The 15,148-nt window shown below is 38.9% G+C and overlaps 1 protein-coding gene across 7 annotated transcripts in view; it reads right to left on the bottom strand.

Annotated features, from left to right (window-relative positions):
- The window catches only part of slmapa (sarcolemma associated protein a), a 77,446-nt gene extending 66,987 nt beyond the window's left edge, over nt 1-10,459 (bottom strand). For all 7 annotated transcript variants that reach the window (XM_040003397.1, XM_040003396.1, XM_040003399.1 and 4 more), the window contains exon 1: nt 8,823-10,459. In XM_040003397.1, the coding sequence (XP_039859331.1) occupies nt 8,823-9,020 (198 nt within the window). In that variant the 5' untranslated portion in view covers nt 9,021-10,459. The remainder of the gene's footprint in view (nt 1-8,822) is intronic.
- Nucleotides 10,460-15,148: the final 4,689 nt, after the last annotated feature.

Here is a 15,148-nt window from a genome sequence, read left to right as displayed (position 1 = left end):
GACAACGTGTTGTCACATACGAGCTCTTTTTTGTCTGTCTGTAAATCATTTAGGTTGTGTACCCAACGCACTTGTTAATCGAGAGATTAAGCAAATGACGCACTCTACCCCAACCAGTTGATGAGTTGATTTTCATGGTTGCAACAACAATTGCATCAAAACAAAATTAACCATGCAGCATTTACAGTACAAAAAGCCTCATAGCAAATGGCAACGCTTGTTTTTATTACATCAATATTCTCTTTTTCATACAATGCTTAGGTTTCTACATGCTAACCGGTTTTTACACCTGAGTAGATAATGAGCCTTTGAATCTTCTAAATCTGTTCATAGTTCGTTCAGTTTAGTTTCTGCATAGATTTTCCCTTCTTTCTTTCTACCTGTCAATTCCAAATCCTGCACAGAGAGCTCACAGAGGGAAAAGTTGATCCTGATGAGGTACTGCATACAAATCAACACAAACGGGACACTTGCATCATAAGAAAAGTTACATTGTTGTTCAGTATAAATAAAAATAGAATGATTCACTTTTTTTTAAAAAAAAAACCTACAACAACCAGATGTTGACAGAAAAAAAAAAAAAGAAAGAAAACAAGAAGAGTTGGCTTGTGCAGTCATGTCCATGTCCTGCAGGATGCTAAGTCTGGTCTGATCTGGTCTACTGGCACGTGTTAGGGTTCTCAGCATACAAACACACTGGATGAATGAATGACTGGTGGGATAACTAGTGAGTAATACAGCTGTATTAGAGGGATCACCTCGCTAAGTCTAAATTGGATTTAATCTGACAAGTATCTGCCAGCAACTCCATCCGACTGACAAACTGGTCAGTGGCTACAGACACTGACCTGTAAAAAGAGTTAGGAAAATGGACAAATATATTGGCTCTCTTCACTATTATGACCAACTCTTCATGTGGTGGTGTCGGTGGTAATGGGTGAGGTTAGGGTTAGGCTTTTACTTTTACCAATATATCAGCAATTGTCTGGCGGAAAATTTTAAACACACTGCCCAACCCAACTGGGAAAACTGTTCCTATGATTCATGTCAGTGAGGTGGGACGTAAACCTGATATAATCTGACGTAAAGCTTCCTTTATTTATATTATATTATATAAAGTCCACCCATTTTTTTTGACTACCATCTACTTAAAAAGGCTGGGTAGGTTTGAAATATTATGACAGTCATACAGTCCTGCCAATGGGGAAAATGGAAAATCATTTTATTTTTCATTTATTAAAGCTAAAATTACATTTATGGTTTTCAAACAGGCAAAAAATTTTTGAAGGAAAATGTAAAATTGGTTCAGACATAACTGTGCAAGAACCAAGTCTGCTTATGTATATATTCACTCCTTTAACATCCATCCATCAAACAAGGAAAACTGTTAATATTCAATTATATATATAAATCAGATTTTTAATATTCAGTCACAGCTCTATACACCACCCTATAAGCAGCCATTCTGATCCAAGACAAGTCTGCTAAGAACCATTTCTAATTAGGTAGGACATGTGGTTCTCTGGGGCCACTTTGAAGGAAAATTATTTACATTTGTTGTTTCTAGATTAACTTATAACATTATAATAACCCTATTCATTCATTTATAACATTTTGGTGCACTACCCACGTTTTTTATGACATGTAAACAAAGATCAGGTGTAAGAGTAGTGAGTAATGAGAAACAGCAGGAAATTTAATGGGATGTGCGCACAGACAGAGTGTTATCAATTAGTCACATTTATCAAGAGTTTTTAAAGCGCTTTGAGGAAAGTAGAAAACATGAACCAAAAATGGCACAGCACTATTTAACTGTCTGACTGACATATCCTCTTGCTACAAATCAATCTGTCTGACTGTCTGGAGCTCTTGAAGCCATACCGTTCCTAAACTGAAGTCCCAGGACCTCCAGGGTTAAGAGAGAAGCAGCTGGGTCGAGTCTGACCTTCCCATGATGGCTACTACCTAAATAAACACTTCATTATTTTCTCGCAGAGCCCTTCAGATATTCATCTCACCAGCTGCGTTCATGTCAATTAGCTCATCCTTCCTCTGCAGTAGTTAGTGGCACCAGGAGTCCACGGCATAGCGTGCAAGCATAGAGTTAGTCTCTCAGTCTGACTGAGACACTATAACCTGACCAAATGTAAAAGACAATATGTCAGCCTGGTTTTTAAAGGCTCTGATGGGCTCTCAAGCAGTCATCTCCTCAGATGTAAGAAATGTGGAATCCTTTTTGAGTGTTTGCCAGGAAAAACCCTGCTGTCATCTACAGGCAATTTTGTATGGCAGGTCAGTGCTCCCTGTCTGCTTGAAGTCTAGGGTGTCAGACTAATCAACTAAGTAGAAAAACCAGCAAACACTCACAAACATTAGTAAACTGACCACAGTCAGGTAGATGAGGTTAAACATTGGCCATAAAAATACTGCATGTGTACTTGAGAGCTTTGGTGATTGTGGCTAGCAGAGCTAAAATCAGCAACCCTCATTTCTTGCAGGCTAGATCCATATACATGTGTAGAATATGGTTAGACATGTTTATGTCAGTTTATTCTGACATAGTGGGCATTCATTGCCTCTTTTTGTTACATATGAAATATGTCCCTCACACTCACAGATCTCAAACAGAAAGTGATAAAGGCATTGCCGTCCTGAATACTATGGGAGATGTCGAAACATCTTTGAGTCAATAGGCAACTGCTGTTATAGATTAAAAAAAAATAATAATTTGTTTAACAGGTGCAAATCCACACTAATAATGTTCAGGACTATGTCTGACCTGGTGTGCTCTTTCTGCCAGACTATGAGCTTCTCACAGTCAAGTTTCAGAGATGTTAGAGGTAATTAAACATGGGCTGCAAGTTCAAAGTGTAAAAATACACATGAAGTGATTAGAAACCACCTCAGAAAGAGCTTCTTAAAGCAGGTAAGATTACCTTCATTAATGTGAAGAAACAGCCCAAAGACAAGTCTGAGGTGAGGTGGGAAAGAATAGAATATGGAAATGATCGTGGCTCAAGAGTTGGGAGTTTGCCTTGTAATCGGAAGGTTGCCGGTTTGAGCCCCGGCTTGGACAGTCTCTGTTGTTGTGTCCTTGGGCAAGACACTTCACCCGTTGCCTTCTGGTGGTGGTCAGAGGGCCACTGGTGGCGCCAGTGTCTGGCAGCCTCGCATCTGTCAGTGCGCCCCAGGGTGGCTGTGGCTACAATGTAGCTTGCCATCACCAATGTGTGAATATGTGTGTGAATGGGTGGATGACTGGATGTGTGAAGCGCTTTGGGGTCCTTAGGGACTAATAAAGCGCTGTACAAATACAGGCCATTTACCATTTACCATATGGAAAAAAGAGAAAAGAAAAGCAATAAAACACAAACAAAGAGAGCAGAATTGACAGAAATGTTATAGCTGAAAGAGAAGAAAACAAAAAACCTGAGGTAAGAACAATATAACAACCAGTAGTTAAGGTCACTAGTAGTTCCAGTTTTGAAGTGCATAAATACCCCCATCTCTCTCAGGAGTCACTGCACCTAGTGCTCCGATTACCACTGGGACCACTGTTACCTTCATCCTCCACATCTTCTCGAGCTCTTCTCTGAGCCTTTGGTACTTCTCCAGCTTCTCGTGTTCCATCTTCCTGATGTTGCTGTCATACAGAACCGCTACATCTATCACTATGGCCGTTTGTCTACCACCACTATGTCCGGTTGGTTTGCCACCTCCATTTTGTCCATCTATATCTGGAAGTCCCACAGGATCTCAGCTCGGTCATTCTCCACCACCCTTGGGGGCATCTCCCGTTTTGACCTCGGAACTTCCAGGTTATACTCGGCAAAGATGTTCCTATACACTATGCCGCCCACTTGGTTATGGCGTTCCATGTATGCCTTGCCTGCTAGCATCTTGCACCATGCTGTTATGTGCTGGATTGTCTCAGGGGCATCTTTACACAGCCTGCACCTGGGGTCTTGCCTGGTGTGATACACCCCAGCCTCTATGGATCTTGTACTCAGAGCTTGTTCTTGTGCTGCCATGATTAGTGCCTCTGTGCTGTCTTTCAGTCCAGCTTTGTCCAGCCACTGGTAGGATTTCTGGATATCAGCCACCTCCTCTATCTGCGGGTGGTACATACCGTGCAGGGGCCTGTCCTTCCATGATGGTTCCTCGCCATCCTTCTCTTTCTTGGGTTTCTGCTGCCTGAGGTATTCACTGAGCACTCGGTCAGTTGGGGCCATCTTCGTGATGTATTCGTGGAGGTTCGTCGTCTCATCCTGGACTGTGGTGCTGACACTCACCAGTCCCCGGCCTCCTTCCATCCGCTTAGCGTACAGCCTCAGGGTGCTGGACTTGGGGTGAAACCCTCCATGCATGGTCAGGAGCTTCCTTGTCTTGATGTCAGTGGCTTCTATCTCCTCCTTTGGCCAACTTATTATACCAGCTGGGTACCTAATCACGGGCAGGGCGTAGGTGTTGATAGCCCGGCTCTTGTTACACATGTATACACACGTATATATGGCTGGGAGATATATATATGTATAGTGAATAACCAAACAGCAATCACTCCTCAAACCCTTTCACATTAGACTGATTTTTACAAGAACTAAAACTGCAGAGTCATGTGACACACAAACATTGTTTCTGCAAGAGGAAACTACGGTTATGAGGTACAGGTTAGGCAAGCCACTTTTAGAGTGAGTGAGTGAGTGAGTGAGTGTGTGTGTGTAGGTAGCATTACCCTAATACATATTTCTGCTGCCTTAGTCCCATGCAATCTATGTGAGTTAATTGCAAAACAGGTAATAATACTAGAACGCAAGGTAGTTGTCATTCGACTTCATATACTACTGGGAAGCTTAATCTATAGTAATACTGTTTTTTTGGAGATATGAACTTTTATATTTATAATCCAAATATGCGAGAATAATTAGTATCTACAGATTTATTTTTTTTTTATATCAGTGGATGGAAGCAGAAAAAAAACATCACTTTCCTTCACATTGAAACTCTCCATGCAGGCAGTTTAATGAAGGATTTATTGGTCTTTTGATGTGAAAATACTGACTGTAAGGGAAAAAAAACTCTTATTAGCGTGCGTGCATGTATGCCTGTTTGCTTCACAAGTAAAACCAGTGTGAAGCACTGTGAAAAATTAAAAATAAAGAACCTAATGAAAAACTGCGAAACATTACCTGACACGGACATGCTTGTGTGCGGACACATGCCCTTTGCCCCGACACTGCCACAAACAAAACCTCATTCTATAGGAAACGAATTATCTAGGTCCTACATTTATTACATTAAAATTTAACTGACTGTATTAATCACACATATAGAGAGCAAATACAACCTTTTCATGAGCCATAAGAAAAAAAAACTTCCCTGGTAATAATAAAAACTCAAGTGATAAACCAATAATCTCAAATCATTACTCCCCTCTTTCAATACATTCAGCAGCATGTGTGCATGGTAAGATCCTACAGATCAGTGTGAGTCTGCATGTGCGTTTATTCCTGAACAGAGGAAAGGATGACGCTGCCAGTGTCGTTATAAATAGCCTGTGCTGCCTTTACACACACACACACACACACACACACAGACATACAGAGGGTATTTCAAAGTCCCTGCATACCACAGTGCTGGGTAATCCCGTGGCTGTCTCAGCCCGTTTAACCTGTTCAGCAGAGAAACTACAGATGCAACAACGCACAGATTTTATATGCCCAATTTACATTCAGACCTGTGCCTTTTAACGAAACAACAGTTTGGCTCCCCTGAAAGGGATTAAGTCTAATCGTAGACTGGAATGTGGGCTCCATTCAATGAATATCTGCTTTGAATTTTGGTTAGCCCTGGACTAAGTTTAGCCCCTGGTCTGAAAAATGAGTCCTACAACTATTTTTATCTCATTCTCTGCATTTAACAGATTCTTGGTTTTACTGTCCACTTTCTAATGACAGAAATTACTTAAATAATTCAGAAGAAAGACACATTATTTATTTAAATAAATAAATACATCCCATTTATAAGAAAACCTGGCAGATACACTAAATTTTCATTTTATCTTTTTGGTTTAGCACCAAGAGCGCTCTTAATGGCTAAGAGTGCAACAATTTAGATTTTCAGTCCATGTATTACCTGATCAATCTTAAAATAAGTGAGAATAAATTATCACTTCCACATGAGTATTATGGTATGAAATGATGGTCCCACACTATGAGATGGGAGAAGTTTGTATTGTGATTTCAACCTCAGTTTCAGTTATTGGCAGTTATACATGTCCAGGTCCAAAGTCTCCTTCAGTTCCCAAAAATCGAACACGGGGACCGTACTGACAGTTAAACAGTCCAAACTCTTTCAGCTCCAATAAAATGATTAGTGTAGCTGTTACAATAAACTTTAACACCAAGTCATCCATGAAAGAGAGAATTCACAAAGTTTAGCCGAATTAGGAATCCACTGGAAGTTAGTCATAAGTATTTATTTAAAAAAACAGAACGAAAGAAAAAATTAAAATGTACAGCTGTTTTATAAGTGCAGATATAAATGAAAACTAAAATCTAAATAGCAGCAACATTTGGAGGGCTCCTAAGTTGGGCCAGTTGACATTTAATAATGTACTGCCTGGCTACAGATTTAGTAAATCGTTCTTGGTGAAAATCTTGCTTTTTAGGGTCCCTGATGGGCAGAGATAAATGCCATCATTTGATAGAAAGACAAGTCTGAGTTGATGCATCCATAATGCCAGGTTAGTCATTAATATGTTGCTGCAAAATTTGGATTTGTCACTACAAAAAGGTCCCAACTCAGTAGAGATGCACCGATCAACTCCCCAATCAGGAACTTGGCCAGCGTTTTCTGCCCTGACTGAGAAAAGGCTAGTTCATGTATGCACAACACATGCACACAGCAATGCAGACAAATCATCATATGCACATGCACAACCACACACTATGTCAAAACCATCTAACCTCCTCACTGCAAGTGAAGACACAGTTCGCCAAAATAAAACACAAGAGTGAAAAAGTTCATAACAACAATCTCACTGAGACAAAGAACCTAACAAAGGAAAAGTGGTTAAAGCTACAACTATCCAGAGCTTAGAGCCAGACACAAGCCAGCAGCCTCAGCGTGAGCAAAAGATCAAAGCAATTACGAGACAAATTACAGAGATGAGTGGGAAAAGAGAGAAGGGTCAATGCCCTGTTATCTGGTGAAGTTATAAAAATACTAGGAAATGATGCAAGTACCTGACATTTGTTTTGTTATATAAATCTGTTGAACTTGACATTGTTTGCCTACATAAAATATGACAGGTAAAGGTAGGTGTACAGCACCTCATTTTCATTCAATTATTTGTAACTCTTTCCAGTGACGGCGAACTTTATTTTCAATTTTCCAATGAGAGAAGATCTTGTAATGTACTGCAGTTTGGGGGAAAATTCTTAAATTTAATAATTTATTTTATTATGAAAGTAAAACGTTGCATTGAAGCAGAGTGGGTATATGCTACCAGTTAAAATTGAAGAAAATTCCAACTGGTGCATCTGTAAATCCTGATCCTTTTCAATTATGTAATTTTAGATAGCAGGTTAAGTCAACTACTTAAATAAATTTAAAAACATATGTGTGAAGATTTCCTCCAAAGTCATTCAGTCACATCAGTCCACAGAACAAAGAGTTATCAATTAAGTGGTTTTAAAGCCGTATTTAATTTGCTGAAAATTTCCTTTTTTTAAAAATTAAAAGCTGGGCAATATCAGCAAAATGCACACATTTGTTAAGTAAGCTACCCTACCTCAACTACACACTCACTAATCCTGCTTAGTGCCCCAATCGCTTAAAAGTTTATTATTAACCAGAAAAAGCCCCGACTAGTCACAGCATCAGCTGTTCTTATGGAGGTTCCTAACAGAAGTGACAAGGAAGCAATAAGAAGAGCTGGTTGAACTCTCTAAACTGTGGGGGGAAAATACATTTTCCCAAGGGCTCACGTGAGAAAAAGAAGAGAAAACTGAGCATATCTGAGTTCAGTTTATTGGTGTGGCCCTCCACAAGGGTCACAGTTTCTCATGTGGCCACCTTGGAAAAAAATCAATTTCCCACCCCTGCTCTAAACACTAAAAACATGTGCTACAGCACTTCCTTTATAACTGAAGAGACAATGCCTCCCCACAATTCATAGTGACACAAACTAATCCATCAGCATAAATGACACAGATAGTGACACAGATTATTGTCACAGATTATGCTGTTGTTAACATTGCTTTTTCATTTCATCCCACAACCTGCTCATATATTTCAAACTTTGAACAGCAGCCTGTTAAATCCACAGCAGAAATATCATTATTAGTATTAATAATGATAGCTGTATTAAAATCTGCTACCTGGATTCATGAAGGTAAAAATGATTTATAAATATTCAAGTCACAATTATAAGGCATATTAAATTATCCCAAGTTGATGTAAGGGTTACCATGATTCAGTTTGGAATAAGTTGGATCTCCTGCAACATTTTAAGCTCTTAGGTAATAACCTTATTTACACAGTAAAAGAAAGGTTGTGAGCTAATTGGGCTCATTCATGGAAAATATAAGTAAACAAGATGAACAGCTAACATTGCAAAATTCTTCTTTATAGGGCTTTTATTCCTGTCTATTTAAAGATGCAAACCAATGAGGTGATATTTCTCACTGGTGGTTCTCTTTATTTGGCCAACCCATAAGAAGACATGGAGTAAAGTAACTATCTACTGTAGTTTCAGGCCCACATAAAAACCAAAGTAAAGCAATTTAAGTAAAGTAATTTTCAGTGCTGTTGCCGCTTACCTTGCCAGTCTTATGGTCAAACCACACCAGAGCGTGATTCCTGGACAGCACCTTGCAGTCGAAGGTGGCGTTGTTCTGGGCTGGCCGGCACCGAGCCACCGACCTGCCGATCTTGACGGGCTCATCCAGGTACACATGCCGCTCCTGGAATGGGTGCGAGTTGGGTCGGCAGGCGAATATTGCCAGCGCTGAAGGCATTGATTTTGGCTTGAGAGTATTACTCCAACCAGAGACGAGGGGCAAGTTTTCTTGATCCAGAGTGGCAGGTTTTTCTGGTGCAGTCCCTCCTCCAAAAAAAATAGGAATAATCTACGATATCTGCGGCCTATCTGTAGGCTGAAATGTTAGTCCTCTAATCTTCTAGGCACTAACTAGTAAACATGGTCCTCTCTCGTGTGTGAGAAATAAAAAACAAACCAACAGGTATAAAAAAAAGACAGGACATTCCCCTCACTGACTGCCCACCGAAGCTACATAACGACGCTTATATGTGACAGCAGGCACTATGTACAGACCAAGCTGCCATGTGTCAAGACATACATGAGTGAGTATAGCACTGACAGCCCCTCACGTCCATCAAACTCCTTCTGTGCTGACTAAACTGTCTGTTTAACGTATATCAAGAGCAGTAGGTCCAATTATTGCGCGCTTCTGAGCTGTGTTGTCTTCTCTTGCAGCAAGCTAACAGCAGGCACACACCCCAGCGTTCATCACCCTATACACACATACACACAACACACACGCGTCTGTCATTTACTAAAGTGTCATCTATAAGTGTAGTTGACATGTATGGCTCTTCATAATCTGAGTGACCTTGTTGCCCTGATGCAGGGAACCTTAGCTACCTTCCTATCTCCCTACCTTCACCACTCCCTCCACCAGAGAACACCTAGCGAGCCCGAACGCCAAAACACCCCTGAGTTATAAAACTAAAGCAGCTCAGTGCCCACTCTTCGTCTGAATTAGTCAGCGGAGACGTTTCAAAACCATCCACCGGGATGAACAGGGGAGGATTATCTGGTCGTCTTGTGCAACTAAAATGCTAATTGGCTAACTCGCTGGTGGACAGGCGAAGCGCTAACTCTCTTTTGGCGTTGTACTAGAAAGCTAGGTTAAGCTAGGCTAGGCTAATGAGTACTGACAAAGTTATCGTCCAGGTCCACAAATTTTTTCTCCCCATCTTTTTCAACCAGTCCGCTTACCGAATGGATACGGTATACCATCCCTGTCACCTGGAGTAAATAAAAGCAACACGCTAGCGCTTCTTTTTGCTAATATAGAGCTCTGCAGGCGAGCGTTAGCATTGAAGGGAGCTACCTAGCAGCTAGCCGGCTAACTGACAGTCAAAGCAGAAACCGACGCGGAAAAATCAGGGGAGTTTCTTGACTGCGGGTCCTCACGCATCACACACCAGTCCGATTATTTTCTGGGGAAAGCCCCAGTAAGAAACACAAGTTATGCCGCTGTCGTCTGTTGCAGTGTACCTCGTGGTTGCTGCTATAAGTTTTATATTAATGCCGTCGCCTTCCAACAGTTTTGTGGAAGGAATCTAGAAGAAGTTGTCCTCCTCCGCAAGTCCCAGCCGCCATACTGTAACTAGAGAGCAGACAGCGGTGGTGCGTTCACTGAACGATAGACAGCCGGAGGGATGCGTTCACTGACCAGCTGACATGAGCACCACCCACTGCTGAGCTCATTAAGTCAGACTCGGAAAAAGTAATGAGCTTAAAAGATAAATACATAGATACAAACAGAATTATGAATTATTAAAAAAAATATAACGTGATTAACACTGACGATAAAAATGTAAGCACTTTTTTAAATGTAAAAAAAAGTAGATACGAGTAACGTGTTACAAAGTTGGTATTAAAGCACAACATATTTCACATACAAACACCTCTTCAAATAATAATGACAAAGAAAATTACTTTATACCAAAATCCTATAATCTGTTTACATCCTCTTTGCAAGAGTTCACATGATAATCTAAACGTATTGCACAAAGATTGCAGGACTAGAAACCACCCAGACAGTGAAAATACCTCAGATTAACGCACAAATACAAATGTGGCTAACTCCCTCAGAGCTCAAAGGGACGTGTGAGGAAATTCTACTATAGACCCAAATCTATTTCTACTTAGTTTATATACAGAAGAACACAAATATATAAGCTAACATAAAAGCTAGAAGCACTGTTTTGGTGAAATAAAACCCTCATAAACCAAACGTTAAACACAAGATAAAACAAATGATGTCAAATCTTCCATGAAACGGTATCATGAAAGTCAAAAGGGCTGAATTTTGTTTAGAATATGGATGAGAAAAGATGCTTTTTTGTAAACCACACAATTTCTCTGTTATGTTGTTTTGTTTTTATCCTTTGCTATGGTTTCCCTGTTTTACTGGAGTGGATTTTTTTCTTTCAAGAACATGGACTCATTTGTGTTAAATATGAAAACTGGATTATTGTTCAGTCTTTTTTTCAGAACCTTTTTTCTTGTTTTTTGTTTTTTTCATTGTCCATTACACAGGCCTGAATATATTAATTGCTTAAGAAATATGGAAGTCCTAATAAATGGTATAATCTAGAAAGAAAAAACAGAACAGATTTGTATCTACTTTACTTAAAAAAAATCACCTGGTTTCTTTTCAAGTACCTTTTTGATTCTCATCACCTGCAGTTTATTAATCAGGGCAGTATATTTGAGTTTGCATCAGATGGACATCATCCCAGCAATGCAGCTTAGGGATAGGACAGCAGGTTGGGGGTGGTTTTAGAGGAGATCAAATTCTGCTTCTGGCCCCAGAAATGTCCCTGTGGTGCTCTGGTGAACAGACAGCTGAGAACAAATCGATGGTGGATGAGACTGTAAAGCAGATAAAAATAAAGCAAAGCTTTGCTGTTTTTTCTTAGATTCAGCCATAATTTATAGGACATGTGACTAAAGTATTCATAATTACTCTCCATAAGTGTTTGGAATTTTCTGCATCCATTTTTTTATTGGCTGTAAGGAAATATAAAAATTATATAATTGTTGCTTCTAGCAGCTGAACTGTGACCAGGCTTCAGTCTACACACTTCACTGAGAAAAGAAGGGCTAAAAGTTCAATTGAACAGTTTGAACACTAACTTTTAAGACTGGGGATGTTGTTGTTTCATCAGCTTTTGGGGAAAAACACTTTTCTTGAAAGAGACAGACAGGTTTGGTGCTGTTCTCATTCATATTAAGTTAGTCAAGAGGTCGCAGGCATTTTTTTTATATTCCTTAAAATGAAGGAACTTTTTTTCTGTATTGAAACTTTTTCTCAGAGTTTATTGAGTTGTTGCCAGTTTCCTAACTAATCTCAAGCCATTGTTGCTAGTCCTTCTTGTTTTCAATCAGCCTCAATAATACAGCAGAGCTGTTACGAAACATGCAGAGACTTTCCAACATGATCAGAAACATATCTGAACCATTAAAAGTGCCACGTGCACATTAAAGCAAATGACTTCCTCAAAACAAGAAACCCAAAAAGCAGCCTGATGTCAGACAGAGTTATCAACTCCTTACACTCTGAAAGTGAGAAATATTCAGTGCATTCCACATTTTTTCCAGTTTCACCTACTTCCAAAGTTTATGGAGAAGAACAAGGGGCTAAAGAGGTTGAAGATGTAAAGCACTGCAGCCTGTGGCTTTTAGTGTCAGGAATAACACTGTATAACACTCCACTTAATGCATCCCTTCTCCAGTGATCAAATAAAACCTACACCCATCCATTCACACAGACTGAATATATAAATATTTGCTTGTTTTTTGTTTGTTTCTTTTTTGTGGTAAAAATGTTTTGTTATCTGTAAGTAATTCCTCTTTTCCTCTAAATGTCCAAGACTGGGTAGGTTTGATAAGATCAGAATATTTAAATTCTTGCATGGCTGTTTAGTTTAGTTTTCCCTCATATTATTAAAAATCAATCTTCACAACAAAATACTGCAAGAAAAAAGTATGTTGAGCTATGTAAGCCAGTCAATTTGTTCATCACAAGAAAAGGGCATAAGACCTTGTACTGTTGCTTGAGATCTCAGTAGGTCTAAGAGGGCAGAGGATTGAAACAGGATTCACTTTGGGATCAGACTGATCATTAGGCTGTTCCAAATATACCAGAGTGAAGGACGAGATAAGAACTGAGTGACTGACAGACTCCTGCGATGTAAACATCAGACCTTATAGGACAGTGATATTAAAGTCATTTTAAACTGTGGGCCACAAACATACAGCCCATTTTGATGTGAAGTGAGCTGGACCAGTGAAACAGTATTTCTTAGTTTTTCTATATGATAAAGAAAAGCTGCAGTCATAGATCAAAGAAATGTGTCACTATGACTGTTTGGGCTTAAACTGTAAGAAATAAATGTGTAAAATTACAGAAAAGGTTCTGGTAGATCATTTCCCAGACTGTGCTGTGAAACAGAAAGGTTCTGTTCTTTACGGAAAGATCATAATTTCTATAGCCGATAGTAAAAAAAAACAGGACCTTTTCTGTTATTTAATTTTGTCTGTTACTTAATTACAGATAGTATGGCAAGTTTATTTATATAGCACAATTCAACAGCAAGGTGATTCAAAGTGCTTTACAGAGACATTAAAAAACAAAAACAAATAAAAAAGCATGATTTAAAATGGAAAAACAGAAAGGAACAGTAGATAAAATCAGTAGTTAAAATGTAAGTTTTGAAATATAATTTGAAGTATAATTAAGTCCAGATCCCAAATTGGATTTGGATTATAATTAAGTAACAAATACTATACATATACTATAAACTAACAGATATTGCACAAATACAGCAAATACTTTGGTGCAATACGAATGGCCATGGGAGAAGTTTATCAGCAAGAGGAACAGTTAAATTTATTAAAATACAGCGCAGTCCAAAATGTATGCCTTACTTCACATTTTCCAAAGCCGTCCAGTGGGCCAGATCAGGGACTGTAGCGGCCCAATTCTGGCTTCTCTGCCTTATATTTGATACCCTTGTTATAGGTTTTCATTTTGAAGTTTTGGAGTTTTCCTGTAAAGTGTTCCTGGTGCAGGTTTTTTTTGTGGGATAGACCCCATCATGGTCCCTGCTGCGTTGCCTAGCCCTCCTGCAGAGAGAGCAGAGCACCAGCTGTCACTGTGCTAACAGTCTGACTATTATATGAGATTTAACAGCATCTTACTGTGTTTAGCTTCTTAGCCCAGTTTGACATCACTATGCCCATTTAACAGAGGCTGTTTGTGGGATACAAAGCCTTAGAAGCTGAACTCCATTACATCTTAGTTTAATTACAACACTCTTTAGTGATCTGATAAATGTTGGGGTTTGTGTGCTCCCAGACCTCATTCATTGCATTTCATTATCTATCAATGCAAAGTGTTTTTTTTATATTGAATGTATTATCACTAATGTCAGGTTATCAATGTGAATATTTTACATTTTGAAATTGTATACAAAAACATAAGAATGTATAACTATTACATTCATTATAACTTACATGTTTGTACCATGTGGTATTTGAACATCCCCAAAAAGGCCTCACTTGGACTTTGGATTTTTTTTATTAATTTATTTTCTGTTTAGTTGATAACTTAGCTCTTTAGTATGCACAGGTTTTTAGTTTTGTTTCGTTATGTTTTTTTTTTCTTGGAATAAGATATACTTTGTTTATGAAAAAAATACAATAGAAAAATGGGAGCAAAAATTACAAAAAATCATAATAAAACACGAAAAAAGAATAATTGTGTTAAAAAACTAAACATATGACAATAAAGTATGTAAAAAAGCAATGTACATTTACATTTATTTAGTGACAGATCAAATACTGTTTTCTGTGGCTCAAGATATAAAATGCAAGAACAATTAAAACCAAGTCATTTAGTATGAATTGGTTTAAATTTGCATTACTTTACTGAAATCCAGTACTGGTCATTTTGTGGAAAAATATCTTATTGACTTGATTACTATTCTTACCCATAAGTAGACTAATTCGCATCACAACTTAGGCCACCAAGGTTTGTTTGTGCCCTCTGTTTGCAGTTTGGTTCATCCATCTGCTTGCTCGGTGATAGAGCTATTAAAGGATTTAGATAAAGCTGATTTACTGCCTTCAGAGTCAGGCTGTAATTGAAGACGTGATTCATTCAGTGATGGGAGTTATACTTAGCAATGTGGATGTGTGTGGGGGGGAGGTGGTGGAGTGAGGGAGTTCAGATCACAAAGAATGAGCTGTAGCTAGCGCTGCCAGCAGCAGGTGTCACTAAGGAATATATTATCGTATATAGTAATATGAAAATGATCTTAATCATTC

This window comes from Simochromis diagramma, unplaced genomic scaffold (genome assembly GCF_900408965.1).
Source record: "Simochromis diagramma unplaced genomic scaffold, fSimDia1.1 OVJJ01000320.1, whole genome shotgun sequence".
In the NCBI taxonomy this organism is placed as follows: domain Eukaryota; kingdom Metazoa; phylum Chordata; class Actinopteri; order Cichliformes; family Cichlidae; genus Simochromis; species Simochromis diagramma.
Note: the sequence above shows the minus strand (reverse complement) of the source record. Positions and strands in the feature narration are given on the sequence as shown.